The sequence below is a fragment of the Lemur catta genome, chromosome 1 (genome assembly GCF_020740605.2).
Source record: "Lemur catta isolate mLemCat1 chromosome 1, mLemCat1.pri, whole genome shotgun sequence".
In the NCBI taxonomy this organism is placed as follows: domain Eukaryota; kingdom Metazoa; phylum Chordata; class Mammalia; order Primates; family Lemuridae; genus Lemur; species Lemur catta.
In genome coordinates, this window is record NC_059128.1 from 149,177,044 (window position 1) to 149,200,550 (window position 23,507).

General features: G+C 38.4%; 1 protein-coding gene and 2 non-coding genes across 3 annotated transcripts; 2 read left to right on the forward strand and 1 right to left on the reverse strand.

Moving 5' to 3' along the window:
• Positions 1-423: 423 nt before the first annotated feature.
• Positions 424-19,387, forward strand: CMTM6 (CKLF like MARVEL transmembrane domain containing 6). Its single transcript, XM_045537509.1, has 4 exons — positions 424-685; positions 11,159-11,335; positions 13,372-13,470; positions 16,523-19,387. The coding sequence occupies exons 1-4, from the start codon at positions 548-550 to the stop codon at positions 16,658-16,660; spliced, it is 552 nt and encodes a 183-aa protein (XP_045393465.1). The 5' UTR covers positions 424-547; the 3' UTR covers positions 16,661-19,387.
• Positions 3,332-3,435, reverse strand: LOC123630932. The gene has a single exon (XR_006732862.1). It is a non-coding gene; the product is annotated as a small nucleolar RNA U13 (small nucleolar RNA).
• A 3,650-nt stretch (positions 19,388-23,037) lies between the features above and the next one.
• Positions 23,038-23,144, forward strand: LOC123631140. Its single transcript, XR_006733013.1, has one exon. It is a non-coding gene; the product is annotated as a U6 spliceosomal RNA (small nuclear RNA).
• Positions 23,145-23,507: the final 363 nt, after the last annotated feature.

Below are 23,507 nucleotides of genomic sequence, written 5' to 3' on the forward strand. Positions count from 1 at the left end.
GGTAGCACGGAGAGGGCAGGTGCCCTGTGTCCTTGGCTTACGTGTCTGTAATCCCAGCACCTAGAACACGGTTCTTGCACACTGTAAGTGCTCAAAAACATTGATTGAATGAATATCTGGAAGATGGAAGATTGAGGGAGATGAGAAATAAATCAAAAGCCCACAGAAAGAACTCAAATCTTGGGCAAAAGCCAGAATCCCAAGAGTTAACAGACAAGTTTGAGGAGGGGTTAAGGTCGGGGGCGAAGGAGGGCTGGGAGGGGAGGTGGGTAGGGAGAGCGGGGCGGGCGGGGGGGGGGTGGAACGCGGGAGGGCGGGGGAGGGGACGCGGCGAGGGAGGGCGGGGCGGGGGGGGGGCGGTGAACGCGGGAGGGCGGGGGAGGGGACGCGGCGAGGGAGGGCGGGGCGAGGGCGGGGCCGGCAGGAAGCTGGGGAGGGGGCCCCGGAAGTGACGGCTTTCTGCGCTCCCGGGGATTTCTGGAGTTCGTGAAGTCCGCGAAGTCAGTGACGCTGCTGCTGCGGCCGTCGCGTTCCCCGGCCCTGGGCGATGGAGAACGGAGAGGTGTACAGAGCCACCACGGAGGCGGCCCCGGGCCCCGTGAGAGGCCCCCGGGGCGGCCTCGCTGCCTACTTCTTCCTGGGCCGGCTCCCTTGGTACCGGCGAGTTCTCAAAGGCTTGCAGCTGGTGAGTCCGCGGCCCGGGAGGGCGAGCCCGGGCTGGGGAGGAGAGTCTGCCCGGGCGCCGTCGGCCTGCGGGCTTGGGAGGCTGCCGAGCGGCCTCTTCTCAGCCTGGTGGTTCAGTAAGCGACCGTTTCCACATCCCCCGTCCCCTCCGTCTCCGCCTGGGGCAGGGGGCGTTACCTTCCGCCCTCCCCACCCCGCTTCCGCCGTGCGGCCCCCTGTCCCCTGGTCTTTCCCCACCAGAGTCCCCGAAGACGACTAGGGCCAGCGAGCAAGTTAGGCGGGTCCAGGAAATGCGTCGGAGGAGCCCCACATCGGCCACTTAGACTTCTTTCGCTCATCCTCAGTAACTACCTTCCTCTCTTCTCCCCGCTGAAACTCTGCATTATCACCCCAAGTGCCTGTATTTAGGCTGTATTTAGTACTTTCTGTTTATCTTTCTCTGGCTCTTGCGGTTTTCCTGTTGCGAGCCCATGGAAACAGTTTAACTTGGACAAGCGCTTCCGATATCACGCATGGCTTTGAGATGTGTGTGTATATCCAGTAAATTGTCTTTCAGAAGTTTTGTATTCATTGGAAAAGAATTATTTCTGAGTGAGCAAGATGTGTGTTCCAGGTAGAAAGTCAGAAGGACAGCTCTTTGTGTGGATAGCATAACCAAGGCATGCTATGCTTCTCTTTCCATTTCTTTGAGTTTCAGTTTAAGCAATTCAAGTGCCGTATACCTTTTAGAGGAAATATCAAAGCGTCTTTGACATTTAAATTATAATTCTGTTTACATTCGTGTTGAGCTACTATTGTTATACTGTTTCAACCAGTGATAAGCAGCATTTTCTACAAGAGGACCAGTTTGGGAAAAATCAGAATGCTTAGAATGTTTATGGGTCTTGTGTCATTTATTTATTTAATTTATTTTTTGAGACAGGGTCTCACTCTGTTGCTCAGGCTAGAGTGCAGTAGCATCATTGTAGCTCACCACAATCTCAGACTTCTGGGCTTAAGCCATCCTCCTGCCTCAGTGTCCGGAGGAGTAGCAGGGACTACAGGAAGGCGCCATCATGCCCAGCTGATTTTTCTATATTTTGTATAAATGAGGTCTAGTTATGTTGTTCAGGCTGATCTTGAACCCCTGGCCTCAAGTGATCCTCCTGCCTTGGCCTCCCAAAGTGCCAGGGTTACGGGGGTGAGCCACCGTGTCTGGCCGGTTTTGTTTTTTAACCATCCCAAGCAAAAAAAAAAATAGCTCATTGGTTTCCTTGGGAAGAACTTAAATTCTTACAACTCAAATGATCAGAACTTAAATTCTTAGGCACTCAGATGACCTACTTTTATTGAATAGGAAACAGAAACCTGGCACTGGTTTATAGCCACCAAAATGACCGTATCTGGGGGTGACTGGAAAATTACTTGGAGGCAAGTGATAATATAGCCTATGGAACCCAAGAGGGTCTGGTCCTGTCACTTTTCAGCCACCCTCTAGATAGTTCCACACCAGCCACCTTTATTTTTTTTATTTTTTGTTTATTTATTTATTTTTGAGGCAGCATCTTACTCTGTGTTCCGGGCTAGAGTGCAGTGGCCTCATCTAGCTCACTGCAACCTCCGACTCCTGAGCTCAAGTGATCCTCCTGCCTCAGCTAAGATTATAGGGGTGAGCCACTTCGCCCAGCCTCTACCTTTAATTTCTTACCAGGCATCAGGGGTTCCCTCCTGCCACTGTTCCTTTGCACAAGCTGTTACTTCTACCCAGAAGTCCTTCCTTCTGCTCTTCTTGTCAGCTCTCACAGGATTTTTATCAGCTATATTTGTCTGCATTAAAGCTAAAATGTTTCTACATGAATGAGTAGTAGAACTCTTCAGAACAGAATATTCATCTGAAGCATTCTTGCAGCTCAGAAGACATCATCTGTATTGGTTTGTTACCCATGAAATCTCATATTTTAAGTTGCTTTTATTCTTTCTAATCAAAAGTGGCAAAGCTAAAGTAAAATTTCTCATTACCTTATAGTTTAATAAACTGTAGTTCCATATCTTCGGAATAGAACGAAACCAGATTCCTTCCTTATTGCCAGAAAAAAAGAACACTACCAGAAATTTTGGTGGTAGATGTTATACTTGGACACAGCAGGGAAGATGAATTTGCCTTGAAAAGATTGTTAGACTATTCCTGTTTGTTCTCTGTCATTCAAAAGGAGAAATGGGGAAAGAATAATGTCTCTTCATGAAATCCATTTATTTATGGGAAGCTTATTACAAGAATGCCTTCTTTAATATGGAGTTTTAAACATCTTTTTTCATTATTACCTTTCACTTTAATGATTACCTTTTTGTCCTTGCTTTATCTGTTTTAATAATGTCTTATCTCTTCACAATCACATTATATTACAAGAGTTACCTGGAAAGTCCCAAGGAAGTTATATATGAAGTCAGTAAAAGCTGTCATCCACTCTGGGGCAGTTGGCAGGGTCTTCTTTGCCTTAACTCAAACTGCCTTTAGGTTGGTTGTTTTACTTTAGATGTTTCATTTTTAAAAACTAAGTAGAATTGCAGAGCTCCAAGAAGGAGATAACTGTAATGGAGAAACCCATAATCAGAAGAGGAGGTGTTTTAACAACAGACCTGCAAATCCTGTGAAAAAAATTTTTTTCCACGTCAGATGAGTAATGTGCTGACGTCTTACCAAAGTTTGAGGGAGGCACATCTCACACAGGGGTGTGAAAACCCAGGCATCATGCTTCTGAACTACAAAAAGATGCCCTGTGAAATTATATTCAAAATGTTGTACATTTATATGTTTGGGTACATTATTCTGGACCCACGAATCTTAGCAGATTCTCAAAGATCCCAAAAGAGAAAGGAAGACTTCTCTGAAACTAAAAACCAGACAGTGTGTATGTGCTTAGGAAATTCTTAGAGTCCTAGGAAGTTGAATTGGATTACCTCTGAGGTTCTTTTCACTCCTAAGATTTTTTTTTTTTTTTTCAAATCTCTGAGGCTCCATGGGGTTTGCTGTAACAGAACTGAACACCGATGGGGTAGAGAGTGGAGCCTGCCCACACACAGGAGGAGATGTAATTATATAGCTTTACCTGCCATTCAGATATGACCTGAATTTTGTCAAAACTTAAGCATCCCCTAACTACCATGCACCCTTCCAGAGCTAAAGAAGAAATACTCAGTTAAGAATTCAATGTAAGGAGTTACTAGAGTCCTAAATGTATGCAATCAGTTTTTCAATTTATTCTATCCTTAGATCTGACCTGATGCTTATATATTTTTTTTTTTGAGGGAGTTTTTGTTTTAAGGGGAGAATTGACATTTGGTAACCTAATTGCTTGCTAACAAGCTGGTGCAATGACCTAAATATATTAATTTTCTCCCTGCAACAAGCTCACCATTGTGTCTGTGGTATCAGTTGAATGTCCTTATGGCTGCACAGTACTGGGATTATGGTCATTCTTCAGGCAAGCAGTTTTAGGATTCACCAGTGATTTCAGTATATTACATTTTAAATAATGTTATTCTGAAAGTACCAAGAAATAAATCACTTAGAAGCAATTTCTTATGTTGATGCTCTTTTCATTATTTCAGTGTGAAAATTGATATGTGCTAAATCGAAATGTTCTATTTTTTCCTTGAAGAAGATCCATAATGTCAGCAAATTATGTCTTTGAACCTTTGTAAATAAATATTTGCCTAAGGCAAGGGAAACCTAATCTATTTCTTCAAACTGACAGATGTTTTTATTTGAACCTTACTATAACTACAAGGTTTTTAATAGTAAGTTCATTAATTTATAAATTCATATAATTTTGAGGGTAGAGTCTTATAATTAATGACAAACATTAAAAAGTTTTTTATAAAAAAGTTTGAAGTAGTAGACTGTAAAGATAAATGATAGAGAATTAGTATTTAATATAATGACTGTTAATATTAAGGAAGAGTTGAATTTTCAGAAAAGGCAGTGAAACTGAAATGGAGAAAGATACAGGATACTTATCTGAATGTTTAAATCACCAGAGCTGTGAGTAAGACCATCTTTTAGTCACTGAGACTTCCCAAATGTGTTGACCCTAGCAAATTGCTTTTAATGCATGATTTAATAGCACAAAGGGAAATATACAAAACTGTGGCTGTAACTTCAAAAACCCAATCTAAAGGGAAAGCCTATACAAAAATGCATAATTACAAAATGAACCTAATAAATGGTGTTTCGTGGGGAGAATAATACAGAGTGGGTGTCAGGAGATGTAGGTTCTTTTGTCTATGCCTGGATAACTTGGGGCTTAACCTGTCAGAAACTTGCTTCCTGTAAACATGGAAGTAGGAGACTCTGCTTTCCAAGGGCCCTCCCAACTCTGAAAGCTTGATAATTTCCTTAATTATATTTGGGTAAAATTTTATTTCATTAGAAGGAGCTACATTGAGTATACAGTTGATAGGTACTTAGCATAATATTCAGTAAGCAGTATTTAGCGTGATGACTTCATGCTATTGAGAACAAAACTGTTTACCAAAAATGGTAATTGAGCCTTTTTACTCATGGGTTACATTTACCATTAACTTCTTACCTAATTCAGTGATATTTTCACTCTTCCTATTCTTGACCACTTCAGTATTTAATGCTGGTGACCACCTATTTCTTGAAATTCTTCCTTCCCTTAACTTTCACACTTTTTTCTTTTTTAATACAAGAAAAGTCTGCTTACTCAAAAAATCAACTAAAAGATATGATTAAAATAAAAGAAGCCACTCTCCCACCCTCACACTCCCACTCTCCCAGGCATTACTGCTTTATTAACAGTTTTGAGTATGTTTACTTGCTTTTTAAGGAGTTTTACTAGGTTTTTTTTTTTTTTTAAACACTTCCTGTGACTTGTCCTGTGCCAGTTGCCTTTTCCCTCCTACCCTTGAACTGTAGAATTCCTCAGGCCCCACCCAATCCTCTGCTCCTCCTGTCTTCTAACCTACCAAACCACGCAGATATTCCTGCTACCTTCATCTAGAAGTCCCTGTTCCCTTGCATAGTTATTACATAAACACACCCAACTCCTTAACCATTTTTTTCCATCATCCCCGTCCAGTTAGGTCAGTTGCCTTATTATCTTTTGGACTTGCCACTGCAAATTCTTGCTTTTATGAACCTGTTATTTTTCATCCCCCACCTGGAATGTCCTCTGCCTATCCAGATTCTGTATGTCTCTCGACCCTGGTTTGAGTCCTGCTTTTCCATTCATCCTTCTGCTACTCTGAACATTTTCCTGAGATTTTCTAAACTTATGTACAAGGAATGCTCAATTATGTGGTGTAAAATATATTGTTTTTTTATTGTTTCTTGTACATTGTTCTTGTTACTCCATCATTACTTGTTCTCATACATATTACAGTGTTGGATATATAATATTCAAATATATTTTGTACTAGTGCTATTGTCCCCAATCCCTGGGCCATGGACTGGTACCAGTCCATGGCCTGTTAGGAACCAGGCTGCACAGCAGGAGGTAAGCGGCAGGCAAGCTAGGGAAGCTTCATCTGTATTTACAGCCACTCCCCATCACTTGCGTCATTGCCTGAGCTCTGACTCCTGTCAGATCGGCATTAGATTCTGCATTATGGTGAGTTGTATAATTATTTCATTATATATTGCAGTATAATAATAGAAATAAAGTGCACAATAAATGTAATGTGCTTGAGTCATCCCGAAACCATCCCACCACCTCCTCCCCCGTTCCCCTTCACTTCCCCAGCCCCCATGCATGGAAAAATTGTTTTCCATGAAACTGGTTCCTGGACCACTGTACTAGCAATTGTAGTGCTGTGGGAGATTATAAAGGAAGGTTAGTAGCCTCAGGGATGAGGAAGCAGGAGAGAATTTCATATTGCATATAGCTTATGGTGGTAATTTCTTGGCTTTTAACTGGGGATAGGAACTGGTAAATGTCCAAGCTTAATATTGTACTCCTTCATTCTCTTAGGATGTCCAGGCAGAACCTGCCTTTTAATACTTCTCTGAGGCTGGAGGTCAGTAAGAAGGACTCCTGTTAGAACAGGACTTGTAATGACTTGACACTGTTTCTGGACAAGCTAGATCCTGTCCCTTTCTTACTGAGACTAGACAAGCAGTCTATGTTTCTACTACAGATAAGATTTTATTGTCATGTAATCTTCACAGATGAATGTTCCTGATAATCTAATTATTGTAATAAGAATGATTCAGGCGGTGGCTCACACCTGTAATCCTAGCATTCTGGGAGGCCAAGGTGGGAGGATCGCTTGAGCTCAGGAGTTCAAGACCAGCCTGAGCAAGATGAGACTTTGTCTCTACAAAAAATAGGAAAAACAATTAGCTGGGCATGTTGGCATGTGCCTGTAGTCCTCCCCCCCCACCCCCCCGCCCGCCAAAACAAAAGTTCAAGATCAACTATTCTCAAACCCCGATTTAGAGTTTTAGGCTGGCATCTATTCACAGTTAATTGACTTTATATACCTGAGGTATATTTTGCAAATTTCTCATAGAGAAACTCTTAAAACTTGGATAAGATTTAACGTAGAGGCAAGAATAAAGCAAGTGGAATATTAGACATTTAGTATTTTATTATGCTGTAGTAATGTAAAAACTCATCCTGTAATTATAATTATAGGAGATTAAGGAAGTACCTCTACACAGTGACCTGGGATTTGTCTTGTCACTTTATATCTTATGGGGCAATGGTTGGGAATGTCTCATCTAACATGTTTGAGGGAAGTTACTTGGGATGTGCTGGGCTATTTCATGCCTCACTAACTTATGGGAAACCAGAGGGATAGGAGCCATTTTCATCCTTATATAAATTCTTTTAAGTTGCAGTTGTGGGGATATATATGAATTTTTTTTTTTTTTTTCCTTGAGACAGAGTCTCACTCTGTTGCCTAGGCTAGAGGACAGTGGTGTCAGCCTAGCTCACAGCAACCTCAAACTCCTGGGCTCAAGCAATCCTTCTGCCTCAGCCTCCCGAGTAGCTGAGACCACAGGCATGCACCACTATGCCCAGCTAATTTTTTTCTATATATATTTTTAGCTGTCCAGATCATTTATTTCTATTTTTTTTAGTAGAGACAGGGTCTTGTTCTTGTTCAGGCTGGTCTCGAACTCCTGACCTCGAGCGATCCTCCTGCCTTGGCCTCCCAAAGTTGTAGGATTACAGGCGTGAGCCACCACGCCCAGCCTATATGAATTTTTTATTGCCAGCAGGAGGAGGGGAAAATCCCTTAGAGGTTTTGGATGCCAATTTAGATATGACTGCTTTTTTTTTGCTTTTTTTTTTTTTTACTTTTTATTTTGAAATAATTATAGATTCACCAGAAGCTGTAAAAAAATGTACAGGAAGATCCATCCCATGCACTTGTGTGTGTGTGTGTGTGTGTGTGTGTGTGTGTGTGTGTGTTTCTTTCTGTGCAGTTTTATCCCGTGTATAGCTTCCTGTAATCATCAATATGATCAAGATACTGAACTGTTGTATCCACACAGGGCTTCCTTGTGCTACCCATTTATAGCCACACCTTCCCACTTTTCCCTGGCCACCACCAGCTTGTTCACCATGGCTATAATTTTTGTTATTCAAAGAATGCTGTATAATTGGATTCATGCAGTATGTAACCTTTTGAGATTGGATTTTTTTTTTTACTTTGCATGATTCTCTGGAGATTTATGTAGGTCATTGTGTGTTAGGTTTGTTCCTTTTTATTGCTAATATTCCATGGTGTGGTGGATGTACCATAGTTTAAAAATTAAAGGACATCTGGGTTGTTTCTAGTTTGGGGCCATCATGAATAAAATTGTTATAAACATTCATGTACTAGTTTTGGCACAAACATAGTTTTCATTTCTCTGGGATACATGCCCAAGAGTGCAGTTGCTGGCTCATATGGTAGATGCATGCTTAGTTTTTTAAGAAACTGCTAAACTTTTCCGGAGTGGCTGTATCATTGACTTCTTCCTGAAAATGTTTTGTAGGATAAGATATTTATTATATACTGTGAAGTCTATCTGTTAATTTTGTTAGAAATCTTGTTGCCATTTGGCCTGCCTGGGGTGAGATGGTATTTCCCTTTAGCCATTGACTTGGGTCATCAGTCATTTTGATGGTTTTGGCACTCAGAAGGAAATTCCCTCAACTTCCACAAAACCCACACAAACTGCCCAAATGAACCACTCTCTTCTCTCCTATTTCTAGAGAAGAGTTAGCCCCAAACCTGAGCCCTGAATCCTACCTTTAGAAAGCCTTTTTCTTCTACTTCTGTCTTTAGACCCACTCATCATACTAGTTTCTACCTAAGCATTTAAACATGCTCAGTTCTCTCCCATCATGAAATTCCTTTTTCTTTGACACCATCCACTGCTACACTGTCTGGCCACTCTCTCCCAGCCACTCTTCTTGACTGTGCTATCTCTGTTCCACTGCCTTGTCCTCCCCTTCTTTCCCAATATACAGTACTGTAATCTTACGTTCTCTACCTGACTATGCTGGAATTTTTCTTGCTGATGTCACCAGCAACCTTCTCATAGCTCAGTCTAATGTAGGTGTTCAGTGTTCTTACTTGACCTCTAAGTAACATTTAGCACTCTCTCTTGATCACTCTCTTTTTGTGGAAATACTTTTTTCTTGTCTGCTACCCCTTTGGCTTGCTGTTCCTGGTTATTCTTTGCTGGTGTTTCCTCCTCTGTATAGCCCTTAAATCTTGGCATTCCTCTGAGTTCTGCATAAGGCCAACTTTCTTTATTTTGGGTGATCTCATCATTTTACTTGGCTGCCTCCCACATCTGTATCTGCATCTCAAACTGCTCCCCTGAGCCCTGAGCTCCAGACCTATATATTCATTTGCCTCCTAGCTACATTTCTATCTAACTCTTCTGCCTGTCTCCTCAGTCACAGCACATTTACAATGAAATTTGTTCTCTCTCCGGCACCCTTGCCTATTAAAAAGAAAAAGAAAAAAACCTGATTCTTTCTTCATGAGGACCACTATCTTAATACCACATATACATCAGTGAGAGTGTTGTTAAAACCCATCTGCATTTAATTGAGTTGCCTGTTAACCAGAGTTAACATTGTCCATTCACCTCGCTAAGCATCCTTCCCCCACACCTGACACCCACAGCCTGTCATGGCCAGCAGGTGCCTCCTTAGCCCTCCAGCACTCTTGCTTCTGTCATCAGTTGAGTGGTGGTATTCCCATAGTGATTTATGCTAACTACAGTTTTATGGTCAAGCATTTAATTAAATATTACGCAAACTAAAATTGAGTGTGAAAAGGAATTGTTTCTATGGAAGCTAAATTGAATGCTTTGGAAAGACTGAAAGATAAGTTACTGAAATATTTATCTGCTGTGGAATTAAATAAGAGCAAGGCAACTATACAAGGCTAGTAAAACTAGACTGACTCTAGAAAGGTTATGCACTCTGTTTCTCAAGTGTCCAGGATCTCACTCTACTTCAAATCACATCTGTCTGGAAGTGGTAGATGATGTTGAAAATGATTAAGGCAGAATGCATGATGTGGAATTCCAATCAGTAGACCCACTTCAAAAGATTGGTGAATAAATGTGCCTTTTTCTTTTATGTGAAATAAAGTGTTTAAAGTACGTATGTATTATCTCATGTCCCACTTTATTTGTACTTATCCTGTCTGATAAGAGCTTCTACTGCATCTCTCAGTGATTAACTACTCTTCTTCATTACTACTGCCCTGGCCGCTATGTTTTCCCGGATTTCCTACATCAGCTTCCCAGCTGGATGTCTGTCCCAAGTTTTCCCCTACCTGCGTTTCCTTCGTATCGTAGCCAGCAAGAACTACTAAAAGCATAAACCTGATCATGTCGTTCCTTTACTTTACAACTTTTAAAATCCAGATTCCTTAAACTAGTTAATGAGGACATTTAGATCTGGCTTCAGCTTACCTCTGTAGCCTCATATAATAATTTTTATTCTGCTATTCCCGTCCCTCAAACCTCTACACTTTAGCCATGTTGATTTGACTCACTTTCACAGTTCAGTTGGGGTGGTAGTGGGGTGTGTGTGGGTATGTGTGCGTGAGAGAGTGCTGTGCTGTCTTACCTCTGGGCCTTTCTATGTACTGCTTCTCTGCCGGGTACTTCTCTCCCTATCTTTCACCTCCAAAACTGACCCTACCTCCTTCAGGTCTCAGCTTTCCTTTAGGAAGCCTTTCCTGACCACCAGTTCGAGTGCCTCCCCTGTGTGCTTTTATAGCAACACCCTCTATTTCCCGTGTTTTGGCATTTAGCACACAATAGTTAATTATTTGTTTACCTGTGTTTCCGTCAAGGCAGCCAGACTGTAAATTCTGTGTAGATAGGGTTTATTCATTAATCTTGTTTGCCATAGTTTCCATTTTATAAACATTTGAGTACACGGATGCTGTGTGAATTCTATAGGTTCTTTAAAAAACACTTAAGTATAATGTCTTGCTGCTTTTGTAGTTGCTGTCTCTGCTGGCCTTTATCTGTGAAGAAGTTGTATCACAGTGCACTATGTGTGGAGGACTTTACATTTTTGAATTTGTAAGCTGCAGTGCCTTTCTTCTGAGTCTCCTTATGGTGGTGGTGTATTGCACTCCTGCTTATGACAGAATTGATGCCAACAAAGTAAAATTATCGGTAAGTGTGGGAAAATGTAGTCCCTATATTAAGTGCATAACTATTTTATAATCTTGTATAGTTTTATTGTTCAAAGTAGTAATGTTTTCAAAACTCAGCAACACAAAAAAGATGCTATTCCGTTGTTCCAACTCTCTGCCTCTAAGCAACTCAGTTTTTCCTGCCAAGGGGATGATAGGGAAAGTGAGATTGGAATAAGAGTGACAAACACTGGCAATAATTCACAATTATTGGGGGTTTAATTTAATTCACATTCAACTGTAAAAAAAAAAAAACCTAGGACTTTGTCACTTTTGATTTCTCACATTTCAGAATGTCGCTCATTGGTTTTACAATTATTGATTGTATGCCTATTACATGCCAAGCATTATACTAGATACTGGAGATAGAGAAATGAACTAATGTGAGATATTTCTGGAGCTTCTAAATAAAACAACAGCTCTACCTATATTTTGCTTTGATTTGATTATGAAAAATTTTTCTGTAAGTAAATTAAGAATGCATTTGTTGAATTCATTGTTCAGAAATTTCCTTATGATAAAATTGTACTTGTCTAGATGCTTAACTTTCTAAAGACTTAGTCTGCTGACCCTATGTTTTTATTTGAATGTGGTTTGGATTTGTGGGGTGACAGATGAAATAATTAACATGATTTTTTAAGTTGAAAAATTAAAAAATAAAAGTTGATGCCAAATAGTTAAAAAGAACTTTGAAAAACAAATGGAGTCTGAGAGTCTGAATCAAATCCATCAAGCATTTGATGAGAACATACACACAGTTCTTGATATGGCCATTTGTGGAACATTTACCATATGCCTGGCACTGATGTATGTACCTTCCGTGGATTAACTCTAATCTTTAGAATCACTTTATGAAGAACATAGTTTTATTATTCCCATTTTGCAGGTAAAGAAATGGCATAGAGACGTGAAGTAACTAGTTGAAAGTCACATAATTAGGATGTGGTAGAGGTGGGAATTACAGTCAGGTAGTCTGGCTCTAGAACACCATGTTTATTGAGCACTGCATTATTCTGTCTCAAAATGATTGTCTTGTTTAAATATCTCCTTCAGTGTACTCCAAATATTAGGGAATAGAGTTTTATTTTTGTATGTAACAGATTTGAAATAATAAAAAAAATAAAAAATGGAGAAGGTACCACAGGAAAACATCTCTTCTAGAAGCAAAGAAAAAACAACTTAAATTTTTTGTAAGTGTTAAGTGAATGATTGACTATATAGGAATTCTATGTTGGATAGTTTTATTGATATTAGGTTTAGTGGAGGTTGTGTTTCAGAAAACTCAGAAAGTGTCAGACTTAAAACACTTTGAAGTGGCTCTCATTTTACCAGTTTCCCCCTCTGAGTTAAGTGTGTATGTCAGTGACTGTTTTCAGTTAGCATGTGAGAGCTTTATGAAGTAATGCCTGTGAGAGCACTTGGAAACCCATGAAGCATCTCAGGGTTGTAAGCTGCATTATGATGAGATATGGTAGCTTTTTTGTAGTAGATAAGCTCATCATACAAGCTCATTTTGGATTACCCACTTGGAACACTTGAAGGCAATATATTATTCCAGGAAGCTTACGTGTCTAGAAAACGCTATTGGCATATTTGTATTTAATTAATGACTTTGAGTGATTTTTTTTTTGATTCTCTCTTTTCCAAACTGCTTTCAGAACATGGAAGTACTCTCGGGCTAGCATAGAATACTTTGTAAGGAAAGAAAAATGCTTTTTCTGCTGAAAGTAAGATGGAACTGTAATAAATGCTTTGGCTTTGATAATTTATGACCTTTTGGAGGACTGTTTTTATTAAAAGATTATTTTGTAACGTGCTCTCTCAATATGCCCAGCTCAAAGTGTAGATGGTGTTTCTTTACAGAGTATGTATTGAATGCCCAAAAGTTAGAAGTTGGAGTATGTAAGTTTGGGTTGTGTCAAGAGAAAAAGTTATTGAAGCCTTTTAAAATTAAACCGTTTGTTTCCATGAATCTAACCATACTGTATTCCTTATGTGTTTTATATGTATGCATAGGATTTTTACATTACTTTGGCAACAGGATGTTTATTTTTGCTGGCATCCATCATTTTTGTTTCTACGCATGACAGGACCGCAGCTGAATATGCTGCAATTGTAAGTACTTTGTATTTTTAACTCTGCTTATTTTTGCTTATTTAGAAATATGGAATTTGGAAAGTACTTGACAAGTTATACAGCATGTTGTCTTTCAACTTATTTTTTAGTGTAATTTTGAATAGAAGACCTAAAAGCAAATAAATACGACAGCCTTAAAAACCTAGAACTGGACTAGAATTTGAGTTTTGTTAACAAAAATCCATTTACTCAACATATAAACATGTTACTGCTCATGGAAGTAGTAAAATTGACTTTATTATTTTACATTTCTCTACTTTTCAGTTCAAACAAAAGCACACCCACATGCCAGGTGCTGTTCCAGGTATAGAAAATATATAGGAGAGCCTGGAGCATTGGCACGTCTGCAGTCCCAGCTACTAGGGAGGCTGAGGTGGGAGAATCACTTGAGCCCAGCAGTTTCAAGCTGTAGTGGGCTATGATTGCACCTGTGACTAGCCACTACACTTCAGCCTGGGCAACATAGCAAAACCCCATCTTTATTAAAAAACGAGAGAGAGAATGCATAGGAAAAATGACTCAAAGGTTGAGTCTAGTAAAGGAGATAGGTAAATAAATTGTAATGGAGTATGTTAAATGAACCAGTAAAAGTTGGTCTAGACAGCATTTTCAGTGGGTAGTTCATCAAGACTTTCCAAGGAGTACTAGGAGGGATACTTTTTGAGGAAATCAGTTTCCAGCTTTTTAATCTCCGTATGTAGTCTGTCTTAAAACTAGTACGTCTGAGAATTCATCTTGGTGGAAGAGTCTCGCCAGTTCTTTCCCATGTTCCCTTTCACAGTCACCACCTGCCCCACCCCCCAAAAAATAAAAGAAGAAAAATGTGTTTGCTTGTCCGATATCTTACTATGGTACATTGCCCTGAGTTGTAAAACAAAACAAAACAAAACACCCTTGAGTACAACAAAGGGAAAATAAAGATTCAGTTTTTATCTGAAATCCTTGGGGACAGATTTTTTTTTTTCTTTAGAATTCAGAACATCCTGGATTTGGAAAGGTAATGCTGTGCATTTACAATGTTACACAATACCAGTTGAGGGCTTGGGGCAGACCCTGTAATCCAACATATTTCTGAAGGAAATATTTACAGTAAAAGGGATAAATGAAGATGGTAAAATAGTCTTACTTCATGTCAATTTTGAGTCAAATAAATCATGAAAACTTTGAGGTTTTTGTAGCTTTTTGGGTTTCAGAATTGCAAATCAAGGATCATGGACTTGGAGTGGTATCAGTGTTGTGAACTTGAACTAACAACTGGATAACAAATCCTCTTGTAAGTCAGGTGGTTTCCAATTAATGCTTTGTTCTTAACAAAATTGAAGTTGTAATTAATAGAACCATTCAAACTACTTTTGTGATAGGACAACTCAAAAGGAGTTGAGAGATTACATGGCTATAATATATCTTCCTATTCACGTGACTACATTTTCTTAGCGCTTACATGTGTTGAAAACAAAACATAGCAGTAACATCAATGCTAAACCTTGATTCATTCTAGCCATAAGTAGTATTTATCCATGGGTACATAAACCAGTTGAAGAGAAAAGTCAAAGTTTTAATAAGGTCTTATGGTTAATTTCAGTTTATACACATATTTTTGTTGCAGAGGAGTATGATACAGTGATTGATACAATAGGAGTATAAAAATATATTATTATAAAATTCTGTGGGGGAAGTGAAATGAAGTTGAAGAAAAATTAGTTCTAGGGGAAAAAATTCCCAGCTATTAGAAGAAGAGTTTATTTATATGTTTTAATTAGATAATGTTTTTAGATTGTTACAGTATTTAGATTTCATTGGATGTATTTAATAGTTAATGATAGTTTAAAAAGTCAGTATTCATTATATGCTAGAAATTACCCTTTCCAACTACTTAAATTATGAAAAATTTTATAGACTTAAAGGAGCGAGGGAGTTCTCTTTTCAAAAAAAATTGGGACGTATGTGAGCAAAAGAGCTGGAAGATGTCTTGTCTGGGTTGTGTGGTATAGAGGGCCCTGTATGGACCTGGGCTCTCTGAGCCGGTGACAGCCTCACAGACAGGGTCTGCATTTAAAGTATTCAAGAAGTTGGCTAGAAAAATAAGGGGATAGATGCTGTCAAGCCCAAGTAAAGACTCTACAGGGGAGAAAGACTTCAGTTTTGAGGGTGAATTGATAATTAAATTTAGGCTGGGTATGCTGGGGACATCCAGGTGAATTCATGAATTTGGAGCTCAGTTTACTATATGGTGAAATGAGGCAGAATGCATATTCTTTGGGGGAAGGGAGAGGAGAACGGTCAGGAAACTGCAACAGACTGTAACAGAATGTTAAAAATCATGGAGGTGGATGTCAGAGTTGGAAGAGACTTGAGCTATCACCTACATCTGTTTTCTTTACAGAGCACTTCTTTGGCTCCCATTTTCTTAAGGGTTTTGCTAGTGAAGTAGCTAAATTTGAAACATGGTCTTCTGCCTCTTGACAGAATTCTCAGAATGTTTGATCATATGTCAGAAGAGTAAATGAGGAAGTGATTTAAGGAAGAGGAAGTAGGTAGTAGTGTCATGTCACTGTGTCATTACAATGTGACAATTAACTGGAAAATGTATTTTAGGTAATTTAACCCAATAGTATCTTCAAGATGAAATTTCTTTTTGTCCATTCACCTAGGCTGAGTTGCCTACTCACACATTTCCGGTATCACATCTGTGGGTCATTCTAACTGTTGCTAATAATCCTGTGTTTTGTATCATTTTATAGGATTTAATTTTCATCTACTAATATTTGTCATAGATTAGCATTCTGTACATACACATGCACATATTTGTATTTTGTGAGACTTTGACTAATAGCCATTATTCTGGAAGTTTTTCTTTTGTAACTTTCCATTTTTTGATGACTTTAAAACATTTTTTTACCATTAAAATTAAAAGTAGTGTAAGATAAAATTGATGAACATCTTGCTTTTATGAAGCGCTCTCAGGGCCAAGTAGAACATGTGAGATTATATTCCAAAATTCCTCATAAAACCTTTCCCCCTTTTTCCTCAGGTGTTTGGATTTATAGCAAGTTTTGTGTTCCTGCTTGACTTTCTTGTTATGCTCATTGAAAGACGACGGGAGTCCCAGAGGAGAAAACCTGAGAATGCCACTAGGACAGAACCCCTCACTGAACCACTTAATGCTTAAAGACCCTGGAAAGCAGTTGTTATGTAAGATAGTGGTTTTGTGTTGTGATGCCTGAGCCCTGGCAGAAGCTCTTGTAGAATTTGTGTAATTGTTGAAACCACTTCTTTTGGAGAACAAGAGGAAAGGCAGGAAGGCAGTTTTATCAACATGTGTCAGTCACCACAAATTAGGCCAGAGGGTTTAAAAAATAATTTTAATTAAAATAATGGTTAAAATATAAATCCAGTGGAGATTTGGGGGTGGGTGGGAGGTGGAAGACAATTGTTTTTTTAAATGACACAGGTCAACTGATGATAAATGATTCTGTCATTCTGTTATAGAGCATTCTGTTACTAGGCTGAGCTTCCAAATTACGCTTTATGGTTGTATAAACAGCATGATTATATTCATCATTTAGAAATTTTTATTTTTAAATTAATTTGCTTAGCTATTGGTTTGTTTTAATGATTAGATTATGTTCTATTAATGGGACTTTAATGTATATTTAAGAGACTAGTATTTTAAATATTGGTCTAGGTATTTTTCTTTAATATGTAACACCTGGCTTTACTGTATCTTGCTCAGCCTTGAAGTTATATTGTGATGGTTTAGGATAATTATTAACTCTTTTGGATGCTTTTGTATAGCCTAATATAAAATGTATGGAAGATGTTGATATTGAATGTATATAAAAGCAACAATATCAGCAACCTCATGTTTATACTGCACTTTGGTTATTGATGTAAAGTAAAAGAAAAAAAAGAATTATTATGTAACACATAAAAAAATTGAAGAAACTAATATCACTCCTAAGGACCAAAGATAAGAAAGATAGACTTTTTGGCCAAGATAATGAAAGGAATTATAAAAACAGGCTTTTGACCACTTACCCAGTATCTGAAGGGATGAGTTAGAAAATGGTCCATTCCCTTGTTGGTTAGAAAATGGTCCATTCCCTTGTTGGTATATGATTATTTTTACTAAAATTAATACAGCTCTGCAGGCTTCTTTAGTGTTTTCTTTGGAGCCAGTCGTCTTTTTAGAACCCCAGCCTTTGATTTTTCATCTATTCAAGATATTCCCTTTTCTGTCTCCTTATCAGACAGAAATGGAGCCGTGTGCAGCTTCATCATCTGGCAGAGGTGGGCCCCTGGCTCTGAGTTTTTCTTGTTGTCAGTTGTCTTTAGGTGGTCCAGAATCTTGGGCCCTTTTAACTGTGAAGGGTGTATAGCAGGATCTTTAGGGTTCTGTTTCCACATAGGCACTGCTCTAGTTTCTCTTTGCAGGAGAGTGTCTTAACAAAATGAATATGCAGAGAACCCTGCCCAGATTAATACTGTTGGTGGTATAAGGGATTAATAGACCATTCTCAAGAGTTACTTTATAAGCAGTTCTGATAATTTGGAAGAATAATCTGCTGCTGGCAGCTGTCTTAGAGCCAGACAGATACAGCACTTGAAATAGGACCTTTCTGTCCGAGTGGTTCACAAACTAGACCTTTATTGCCCTTCTGCTAGAGTTTTGACTTGAGTCTCTAGTGTTAAGGTGATAAGCCCGTATGTCAGGTCCTTTTGTACTTTGGTGGAAGTCTCCTGGGATAGGTTTTCTGTCTGAAACAGTGGAATCATGTTTCCAGTGATAACATTTTAATGACCCTATCCTTTTTAGTTTCTCATCTGCCATTTATGTGCTGTGAATGGGTTTCAGTTGCATGAATGTGGCTGATGTGATTCTCAGGAATTGGTCAGTATGGCCAGACATAACTTCTGCTCCGTCTCACTGATGGAGTACCTTACCTATTTATATCAGAGTTTGGATGCTAGTGTTAGTGATGGTGTCACCACTATCTATTTGGGAGATAATGAAACCAATCATGGATGCTGTTTTTATTGGGTGTGTCATCTAACAGAGGAGAAATAGCAAGGTCTTGGGTTTACGAATAAAGACCGATTCAGACAACCAGTATATGGTAAGCAGATTGTAGAATTTCGTATCAGACTGTACCATTGTCATTTTAAGTGTCATCTGTACCCATTTAGAATTCATAGCAAATCATCTGGGCTACCTCAGAGTCACCACCCATGCATTGGGTGTAATCAAGATGGAGAGACATATTCTCAGCTGGCCTCACATACGTAGCATGTTGGCATCTGAGCTTCAGCTCTGCCTGTTCTGAGATTTCACCTCCATTTGTTTCATTGGTGCAGAAATGGGTCTCTTAGTTGGCCACTTAATTCTTTCCTGTTCAGAAAGATACATTCACTGGTATTTTGGGTCATTCTTGGAACCTTCCTTCACATTGGTTTTCTGTGAAACCCATGAATGGTTAGCCTCTCTCTTCTATTATGGAAGGAAATAAGGGAGTAAAAAGACCGTTGTACAACGTGAATAAGTTCAAGGAGAACTTGGGACCAGAAACCACTATTACGTACAGAAAAGGGTAAGCTCAATAAACTCAAACTTAAAATAATTTTTTATTAATAGCTATGATAAATTTCATTTGTTACATTTTATACAAATAAATTGTTTAGAATGGTTTTAATTATAAGGGAAATGCATTTACAGTACAAAAGTTTTATAATTACTGTACTTAAATTATGTTGTGTTTGAGGACCGGGAAATGTATTTTTACATTGTTTATAGCCATTTTTCTATTTGTCAGTTTAAATCCTGTGGGTCTTTTTTGATCTCTCTTAATGTCAAATTTTGTAGTCTTCTTTTTAAATAAATCCATTTAATTAAAATGTTCATATCTTTGTCATCGTTTATTACAGAAGCATAATGTTTAGATGAAAGCTTTCTCTATAGTTTTGAAAGTTGGCTTTATAACCTTGTTGAGTACCTATATAGAATACTAGATTGTGGATCTACCCAGGTGTGACTCTACTAAGGCTAGAAAAGAAACAAATCCATTTCCTATCCATGAGCTGTCCTGCTCATTGAAAAGTTAGAATATACATTTAAACATTTTTAGGGAGTCACAGAATGCCTTTAAATACTTCCAAAGAAGCAAATTTAGACTCTCCATCACATTTCTAGATGTGGCAAATAATGCTAAAAACAAAATAGACATATTCTCTAACAGACTGTTCAATGGTTAGGAAAAGCATGAAGCAAAACTAGGGTGGTTCTTGTAAAGCTACAGCTATTTGTATAGTTTGCAAAATTCCTGCCTCCAGCCTGTATGAGAATAACAAGGTCTTTATAGTCTTCAAGAACTCACTGGAATTTGTACATTCTTCAGGGTTTTGTGTTTTATTTTGATAAAGAGCATTGTATCAATGTGCAGTATGCTGAAAGGAGCAGAAGACCTGCATTAGATGTGTCTTAAACAGTAAGGAAAACTTACTTAACAAGAAGTCTGGGTAGGGCAATTCCACCACTGGTAAATTTGTGGCTAAATTATAATTCTAAAAGTACAGTAATATGTATCATAGCAAATTGGTGTAATAAAAGGTGGGAAGTATTGTCTTTCCCCCAACATTTTTACATTTGGCTGGTTTTATTTTTAATTTTTGAAATATTTCAAGCCCTGCAAGTACAGAGGATAACGACCGTTACAGACACTAACCAGCTTTAGTAAATTATAACTTTTTGCCAAATTTGCTTCAAGGTCCCTTGTTTAAAAAAGAAAATAAAGTTATACTTTTAAAGTACTACCCCCTCTAATCTTATTCTTCCTTTTCCAAAAGTAAACACTATATTGAATTTGGTAGGTATCCTTCCTGTCTGTTTTTATTGTCTGTAGTATATGTACAGATGTATCCATAAACAATGTCTAACATGGTATTTGTGCTATATGTATTTTTTCATAGCTTCCTTTTTAAATTAGTATTTTGAAATTTATCTAATATACATAACTCTGGTTCATTCATTATAGATGCTATTTGATATTTCATTGTGTAAATATGTCACAATTTACATATTTCTCAACAGAAAAATTTTAACATTTTTAGTTTTTGATCATTTCAGCGTTACAATGAACAAACATATTTGAACATCTCTTCTTGTGCACATATATGAGAGTTTATATGTTGCATAAGTACTTAGAAGTAAAATTGTTGGGTCAGAAGGTATGTGTGATTTCAACATGGCTAAATATTTCCAAATGGGTTTCCAAAATGGTAGACCCAGGGCTGGGCACGGTGGCTCACTCCTGTAATCCTAGCACTCTGGGAGGTGGAGGCAGGAGAATTGCTTGAGCTCAGGAGTTTGAGAAGATCCTGAGCAAGAGCGAGACCCCGCTTCTACTAAAAATAGAAAAATTAGCCTGGCATCATGGCACGAGCCTGTAATCCCCATTGCATTCTACCTGGGGTGAATGAGTGAGACTCTGTCTCACCAAAAAAAAAAGTAGCCCCAGTTTATGTTTCTATCAGCTGTGTATGGGAGTGCTTGTTTCCCCACTCTTGTCCTGCCCGTAATATTAATTCAGCTTAACATTTTTGCTGGTCTGGAACTGAAATGGTGCCTCAATTTATTTTATGTTTCTCATATTACCAGTGAATCTGATCTGATCATCTTTTCATTTGTTTGTTGACCTTTTAGGTTTCCACACTTCCATGAGTTGTTTGTTTATATCCTTTGCCTTTTTTTAAATTGAGGTTTTTTTTTTCCCCCTCATGAAAAAACTAAGTTTTTTTCTTTTTCTCTTTTTTTTTTTTTTTTTGCGACAAAGTCTTACTCTGTTGCCCTGGGTAGAGTACAGTGGTGTCATCGAAGCTCACTGTAACCTCAAACTCCTGGGCTCAAGTGATCCTCTTGCCTCAGCCTCCCGAGTAGCTGGAACTATAGGCCGGCGCCATGATGCACAGCTTATTTTTTTAGTTTTAGTAGAGATGCTGTCTCTCTCTTGCTCAGGCTGGTCTCAAACTTCTGAGCTTAAGCAATCCTCCTGTCTCGCTTGGACTCCCAGAGTGCTAGGATTACAGGTGTGAGCCACCATGCCCAGGCTGAAGTTTTTTTCTGTATTTGAGAGTTCTTGACATATTATGGATGTTATCTTTTGTTAGAAATAACCCTTGGAAATATCTTCTTGCAGTCTGTGTTTATATTTTAACTCTGTTTCTGTAGTTACCTCAAGGATAGAAATGTTCTCTTATGCTTTCTAAACTGTTTAAAGATTTATATTTTATATTTAGTACTTGATCAGGCCAGTATCCTTGATGCAAATATACACAAAAATCCTCAACAAAACAGCAGCAAACCGAATTCAGCAACACATTAAAAAGATATTTCATTGTGATCAAGTGGGATTCATCCCAGGGATGCAAAGATGGTTCAACATATGCAAATCAATAAATATGACACATCACATTAACAGACTCAAGGACAAAAGGTGTATTAGATGCTGAAAAAACATTCAATAAAATTTTATATCCCTTCATGATAAAAACTTTCAACAAATTGGGTATAGAAGGAGCATACCTCAAAACAATAAAGACAATACATGACATACCCACAGCTAACATCATATTGATGTTGGGAAAAGTTGATTATTTAGGGGAAAGGTTGAACTCTTTTCTGCTAAGATCTGGAACAAGACAAGGATACCTACTTTCTTCACTTTTATTCAACACATTGCTGGAAGTTCCAGCCAGAGCAATTAGGCAAGAGAAAGAAACAAAGAGCATTCAGATTGGAAAGGAGGAAACCAAATTGTTCCTGTTTACAGACATGGTCATATATATAGAAAACCCTCAATACACCACTAAAAAACTGTTAGAATTAATAAATACATTTAATAAAGTTATTGGATACAAAATCAACATACAAAAATCACTTTCTGTATGCCAACAGTGAACTATCTGAAAAAGAATCAAGAAAACAATTCTATTTTTTTCCTTAGAACAACTCAAGACATGTAACCAACTAAAATAGCTACACAAAAAAATAACCCAGGAATAAACTTAGTCAAGGATGTGGAAGATCTCTACAATAAAAACTATAAAACATTGATGAAAGAAATTGAAGAGGACAGAAATGGAAAGATATACCATGTTTATGAAAGAATTAATATTGTTAAAATGTCCGTATTACCCAAAGCAATCTACAGATTGAATGTATTCCCTATCAAAATAACCAGTGACTGACACACTTCACAGAAATAGAAAAAACAATCTCAGAATTCATATGGAAATGCAAAAGTCCCCAGATAGCCAAAGCAATATTGAGCAAAAAGAACAAAACTGGAGACCTTACACTACCTTACTTCAAAATATACTACCAAAGCTATATTAACCAAAACAGCGTGGTACTGGCATAAAAACAGACACATAGACCAATGGAACAGAAAAGAGAACCGAGAAATCCATGCCTTTACAGCGAACTGATTTTTTACAAAGGCGCCAAGAAACACACAGTGGGAAAAAGACAGTTTCTTCAATAGATGGTGCTGGGTGCTCACTTTGGCAGCACATATACTAAAATTGGAATGATACAGAGAAGAGTCACATGGCCCCTGTGCAAGCATGACATGCAAATTCATGAAGTGTTCCATATCTTTTTTTTTAAAAATGTTGCTGGGAAAACTGGATATCCACAGAGGACTAAAACTAGACCACTATCTCTCACCATGTACAAAAATCAACTTAGGCTGGGCATGGCAGCTCATGCCTGTAGTCCTAGTTCCAGACCAGCCTGAGCAAGAGCAAGACCCTGTCTCTACAAAAAATAGAAAAATTAGCTGGGCATGGTGGTGTGCACCTGTAGTCCCAGCTACTCAGGAGGCTGAGGCAGGAATATGCTTGAGCCCAGTTTGAGGTTGCAGTGAGCTATGATGATGCCACTGCCCTCTAGCCCGGGCAACAGCGAGAACATGTCTCAAAAAAACAAAAACAAAAACTAAAAATGGATTAAAGACTAAATG

Coding starts and splice junctions, on each gene's coding strand:
- CMTM6 (XM_045537509.1), top strand. CDS start 548: ATGGAGAACGGAGAGGTGTACAGAGCCACCACGGAGGCGGCCCCGGGC. Junction 686..11,158: donor TTCTCAAAGGCTTGCAGCTG/GTGAGTCCGCGG, acceptor CTGCTTTTGTAG/TTGCTGTCTCTGCTGGCCTT. Junction 13,471..16,522: donor CAGCTGAATATGCTGCAATT/GTAAGTACTTTG, acceptor CTTTTTCCTCAG/GTGTTTGGATTTATAGCAAG.